Consider the following 6,654-nt stretch of genomic DNA (forward strand, 5'->3'; position numbering starts at 1 on the left):
AATCGCCATTCCATTAAATAATTTAGCACCTTTCAAAGACATTAATTATTGTAAAACTGTGGGCAACTCATTTCTCCGTTAATAATCATATTCAACCTCAACGACCAAACATTTATTTCCTTTGCCTCTTTTTGGGAGTCGATAACTTATTATCTTCCATATTGGTGTCACCATACTTTTCTTTACTTATTTTTGACACTAAGCTGTGTGGCTACGGCAATAAATAATATAGCCACCAGCGTCTCTTTCCGTGGGTGTCGTAGGAGGCGACTAAGGGATAACACAGCTCCACTACCACCTTGAAACTTATAAAGCCGACCGATAGCGGGATAACCATTAAACTGCTGGCTTTGAAATACACAAGCCGAAGACGGGCAACAGCGTCTTCAGTGCGACAAAGCCGGCCCTGCGGTCACCAATCCGCCCAGCGTGGTGACTATAGGCAACACACATGAGTTCACGCCATTTTTTGGCACGAGCTTGTGGAGGCCTATGTCCAACAGTGGACTGCGATAGGCTGAAGTAATTTTTGACACTGTATTACGCCTAATTTCAAGTGCCTGTGCAACTCGATCCACTATGTGGTTGACAGATAATAATGGACCGCTATTTTCTCACTCCCGTTCAAAGTATTCCCGAAAGCGAACAACCAATGGACTGTTTGAAACGGTCTTCTTTTGTCCTTTTCGGCATTTTACAGAACAGAACACACACACAAAATGAATAACTAAAAAATAATAACAGAACTTAACAACAATAAAACAGCAACAAATACAACTATAGCAACTGGCAAAACCAAAACACGGGAAGCATACAAGAGACAGAAAGTACTGATTGAGATATCTCGAGTCAGTGAGATGATGCGATTCACAAGATGGCCCTTACGATTATTTATTTTAGCCGATTACTACGTGTCAATCCCTATCATTAAATGTTTCGTTTCATGCCTGTAATTTTTAGTTATCATTTTTTCTGTACCTTTTTTATTTTGTTTGAAATGTAAAAACGCATATATAAATACAATTTCAATCTAATCAAGCATTATTATTTGCTTTGGAAACTAATTGATGATTTTAAAAAATGTATATTTATCCGATTTGTTGAAAATAGTGAGCGTGTATTGGAACATATCAAATGTCACCGTACCCATCCTATGTGAAATGGATAGTAAACATAATCTATCTATTACCGTTGTTTCAATATCAATATAGACACAAGCTTATCTAAGATCAAAGAGAGATAGAAAATCTATCTTTGGTAAGGGCATCCCTCTGAAACGTTTCGTTCTTTCAATTTGAAATAAATAGTTTACGATCTTAAGATAAGTATTTCAAAAACGTTTTATGTGTTTAATAACTGCAGTAAGACTTTTTGGGTTAATAATGTTAATTATTATCAAAGCATATTTAAATAATTTATACAGAGAAAAATAATTTATGTTTATGTTTGTGTTTTACACTAGACAAAATGAAAATTTATTAATAACGAAACGCGGCACAAAGTTCACATTTGAATTTCAAATTCGACATCAATTGATTTTAACTGCTAGTTTAGTTGTTGTGTTATCAATTGAATCTTATTTTATATATATATATATATATTATAATCGTGTTCATTGGAAATAATATGGCTCAACAGTGAATCGTAAGTATTACTAACGCATTTGTATTATATAACTAAAAGAAGACTACATCATTTGATGTGATGCTTGCGTAAATTTCCCGGCAAAAACATGTAACTCACTACATAATTTCAGATGAAATCGAGATCCCTAGGAAAGGATGAAGTGCTGTCCTTACTGGATCTGATTTCCAAGCACAATATAATTACTACTAAGGCGACCAACGCCACTAATAATAAATTGAAGGAAGAAGCTTGGAAATTCATTGCTCAAGAATTCAGTGCAATGACGGGAGAAATTAAGCGCCCTGAGCAGTTACGTCTCAAGTGGGAAAATTTGAAGAAAGCTGCCAGAAAACGTAATGCACTCATACGACAAAACACTATCAAGGTTTGTACTTATTTCATGATCAAACTAGGTGGTATTAAGGATTACGCAGACCGGGACGGCATGGCAAGGGATTTTGCCGTGAGTCAGCGCACACTGGCCGCTTAGATACCGCGGCATTCCAGCACTTTGCCACGGCATGCCACGGCGTGCCGCGGCACGACAAAGCACGCCTCAGCGACTCCTGCTGCCTGATACACTTTTAGTCTTCAGTTGCGTTTGATCGAGTGTTGGTGTGCCTCAGTTTTAAAATGGTAGATTGGGATTTGGTGTTGATATCGATTATTGCAGATGAAGAAGAAGGTGCACAGGCTAATAATAGGGATAGAAGAAGATTTTGGGTTGATAATTTATGGAAAGAAAGGGAATCAAAGGGTGAATTCAATAATTTATTTAATGATTTAAAATACGACGTGCAAAAATTTTATGACTATCATAGAATGGATTATGAGAAATTTCAAGCACTGTTGAATATATGTCGACCATATATCGAAAAACAGAGGACCAATTTTCGCAACCCCATTGAAGCCGATCAGAGATTATCCTTGTGTTTGAGGTGGGTAGTTAAATGATTGTATAAGTTTTATTTTTTCTTCTTTTATTAAATTTAAAAAAAAAACAATATTTTTTGCCAAGTACAATCATGTATTGTAGACACATAATAACGATTTTCAAGTTTTTGCACTGATAAACCTTCTCACTGATAATCCCTGGATCTTTATTTGTTTTTACTTAATTTAGAGTACCTACTAGTTTAGATTAGTTTCGTATTCAGAAACTGCAGTTTTGTAGCCAGACCCTGAAGCAGCTTCATAGCCAGGGCCAGAGGCGGTACCATAAACAGACCGTGAAACAGCTTCATAACCAGAGCCTGAGGCAGTTCCATAGCCAGACCCCAAAGCAGCTTCATAACCAGAGCCTGAGGCGGTTCCATAGCCAGACCCCGAAGCAGCTTCATAACCAGAGCCTGAGGTGGTTTCATAGCTAGAGACATCTTCAGATGTTGGAGCTGGAGTTCCCTCTATGTATTTTAATTCGGCGTCAGTTACCACATTAAATATTTGTCTCTTTATTTGGACCTGCACTCTTTCTGGTAGTTTTTTTACTGTGGCAGCCATTGTTTGAAAGAACGAATCAATGGGGTCCACCTCCTTTTTCGATTCAATGTATTTATTTAGTATTTCAGCAGTTGTTGTAGGTTCTGGTCTTATTAAGGAATGGTGTGAATCATTGGTCATTCGCGAAACTGAACGTTCATCATTATCATTGACAGCGGATTCTGCGAAAGAAGTCTGCGTATCCTCTGAAGAGGAGTCCAGATTCGAGGTTTGTTTTCTGTGCTGAATGAATTTTTTCAAAAACTCCAGCTCTTTTTCAAACTTGATAGGGCGTCGCTTTGTGTACGGGTCACCACTCTTTGTTTTTCTGTTATTCAGAGCTTTCCTAAAATTATTACGTATATTACCCCATATTTTCTGGCATTCTTCACCTAAAACAAAACATAAGCAGGTAAAATGGTATAGAAACAGAATAAGTAGGTAATGGGAAAAGGCCTTAGATAGTGACTAGGTTAGCACCAGCTGTGTTTATGGGATTATATTGAGCTAATCTTTTTCTAAGTAGAAATTACCACTGGCATTACGGTGACGGAAAAATATCATGAGGAATTCATAATTATATATAAATACGTAAACTGTATTATTTAATTGACTTTGTTTAACTGTGCCCTGTCTTTCACTCTGCCTCACTTACCCCTAATTATATTATCTTTCAGATTTTTGATCACGGGAAGTAGCTTCAAGTCTCTAGGTTACAGCTATCGCATGGGGTTTAGTACAGTGCGCTCTATCGTACATGAAACCTGCCGAGTCATTTGGAATGCCCTAAGACCTAGTGTTATGCCAAAACCAACAAAGGAAAAATGGACGCGAATCGCGATGGAATTTGATGAAAAATGGAATTTCCCGAACTGCATCGGTGCAATAGATGGTAAACATTTCAGGATAAAAGCACCTCGCAATAGCGGAAGTCTCTACATAAACTATAAAAAGTTTTTCAGTATCGTACTACTAGCGGTTGTGGATGCAAATTATAAATTTGTGATTGCAGATGTAGGATCATATGGACGAAATAGTGATGGAGGTATAATGCAAAACTCAATATTTGGAAAAAAATTGACTTCTAATGCCCTCGATATTCCCCCAAAAAAACGTTTACCGAGGACAGATCTTGAGTTGCCGTATGTTTTTGTAGCAGACGAGGCTTTTCCGTTAACCACAAACATTATGAGACCATTTAGTGGCGATCGATTGACAGATGAAGCAATGAAAATATACAATTATCGTTTGAGTAGAGCCAGGCGTATCGTCGAAAATGCATTTGGTATACTTCAAGAACGTTTCGAATTATGTCAAAAAGGAATTCAGGTTCAACCAAAATATGTTGATAATATCATTTTAGCATGTACTTGCTTACACAATTTCATCATAGGTGGTACAAGCACAGAAAGCCAAAATATAGCAAGTGTAAGCATTAATTTAGAAAACGATAATAATATGAACAATGCATTAGATGGTATGACAGTACGGGAGATGTTTAAAGATTACTTTAGGTCTGATGAGGGCTCTATTCCATGGCAAAACGATATTGTAAATAGACATTAATACTGTGTTAAATCTGAAAATATAATTATAGTGCAAAAATATTTACTTACCTGTTTTATTCATTTCTATTCCAATTCTTTTCCACGCATTGTTCTTCATTTGAGTGTTCATATAATGTTTTGATGACATATTATATAAATAATCATAGTCTTGAACTAAAGTTATTAATTTTTCCTCCATGTTGGAATAAAAAACGTAAAAAACTGGTCTCCGAAAAAATCACGTAGCACAGTTGTCAAAGACGCGGGCGCAAATGGATGGTCAATATTGGTGTGCATTCCCCGCTTCTCTACTCCCGCCGCCGCACCCCGCAGTATATCACTACGAGCGCCGGAGTCCGTGGCATGCCGTTGCCTACCGCAGTATCCCACGGCATCCCGCCACGGGAGCCTGTGGCGCGTGTTGCGATAAAATCCCTTTCAATGCCACGGCATCATTTTAAAGCATAGCAATTTATGTCGTATTTCTGTACCAGTACGGTTGAATGTCCATTAGTAAAAATTAAAATCCCTTGCCTTGCCGTCCCGGTCTGCGTAGGCCTTTAATGTCATTTTATCCAATAACTAGCGGGGGCACTGCCGTTCTCCGTTTCTTCGAGTTGTAGTGTGCTGTAAATATATAGCATATGAATTAGTAATAAGCAGTAATAGTAAACTGAGATTCTTAAAAGAATTGGTCTATCAAATACAAAAATATTTCTTAAGTCGCATATGAATTAGTAATAAGCAGCAACAGTAAACTGAGATTCTTACAGAATTGGTCTATCAAATACAAAAATATTTCTTAAGTCTCTTCGCCAACAACTATTAGATTTCAATTAAATAAATCCTTTTTTTATAGACAGGTGGTGGAAAGACCTACATCCCTCCAGATGAGACACTGGACCGAATAGCATCCATGCTAGGTGCATTATGTAGCGGGTTCACGGTGGAGTTCGGCGGTGATAGGGAGGAACTAGTTGCATCAGAAGTACAAAATGCGGAAATTTTGGACGTTCAGCCTTTATTAGAACTTAACAAAGATGAGAATGAGGTGGCGGGTAGTAGTAATTTAGAGGCTGTTGGTCATTGGAAGCATACTCCTAAAAAATTTGTTTTTAACACTCCTAAAAGTGGCCGTAAGTAACTCAGTTAATTTATGTTAGTATAGAAAAAAAAAAAAAATAGGAAAATACTAACAAAAATATATAATAATTTGATTTCATATTTGTTACATGTTCATATTCATCAAAGATTTTTTTTATGAAAATATTCCTCTGTTAGACATAAAGACAGACACTGTCAGCAATAAACGCTAAAACAGAACTTATGCGAAAAATTGCCTTTTGTATTATTGCACCTAAGATTTATATAAACATGATTATACCCTAGTCTTTATTAGAACTTGCTTTATTGAAGTAAGGTTAATTAACTTATTATATTTTAATGAAGATAATATTTGTGACATAATTATGGTAAAACTTTATTTTTTTTTTCAGAAAATAAAAAACGAAAGCTCTCTGAGGAACTTCAGAGAGCTCAATGTGATAAGGAGCAAGCAATGGCGGCTTATTTTCGAGCCAAAGCAAAAAAGTGGAGCTTGAAACATACAAATTACAATTAGAAATAGAACAATTAAAAAATAGTGTTAAGTGATAATTGATTTGATGATTATAATTGATTGATTGATTGTGATGTTTATACGTATAGTGGCACTCCTTTTTTTTCAACTTTTTATTAATAAATTATTGGGATCTAAAAGTTATTTTATTGAGTACTAGCGTCCCGCCCCGGCTTCGCACGGGTGAAATGCTGATACTAAATATATAACTCGGACGCGATAACTTGAGACTCCGCTGGAATGAGACCCCCGTCCCGAGTCCCCGCGCCGCGTCCCGCACTCGCCTTGCGCGCTCAGTACCGATAGCATCTTTGTTATGGATACGCGCTTCGACTCTCGTTCGATATTTTTGAAAATTTTTTGTTGTTTTGTTTGAATTTTGGT

The 6,654-nt window shown here is 36.8% G+C and overlaps 1 protein-coding gene across 1 annotated transcript; it reads left to right on the forward strand.

Annotated features, from left to right (window-relative positions):
• Window positions 1–1,547: 1,547 nt before the first annotated feature.
• LOC123666849 lies at window positions 1,548–6,410 on the forward strand. The gene is made up of 4 exons (XM_045600872.1): window positions 1,548–1,644; window positions 1,757–2,011; window positions 5,512–5,788; window positions 6,149–6,410. Exons 2-4 carry the CDS (start codon window positions 1,757–1,759, stop codon window positions 6,271–6,273), a joined length of 657 nt encoding a protein of 218 aa, XP_045456828.1. The 5' UTR covers window positions 1,548–1,644; the 3' UTR covers window positions 6,274–6,410.
• Window positions 6,411–6,654: the final 244 nt, after the last annotated feature.

This window comes from Melitaea cinxia, chromosome 27 (assembly GCF_905220565.1).
Source record: "Melitaea cinxia chromosome 27, ilMelCinx1.1, whole genome shotgun sequence".
Taxonomy (NCBI): domain Eukaryota; kingdom Metazoa; phylum Arthropoda; class Insecta; order Lepidoptera; family Nymphalidae; genus Melitaea; species Melitaea cinxia.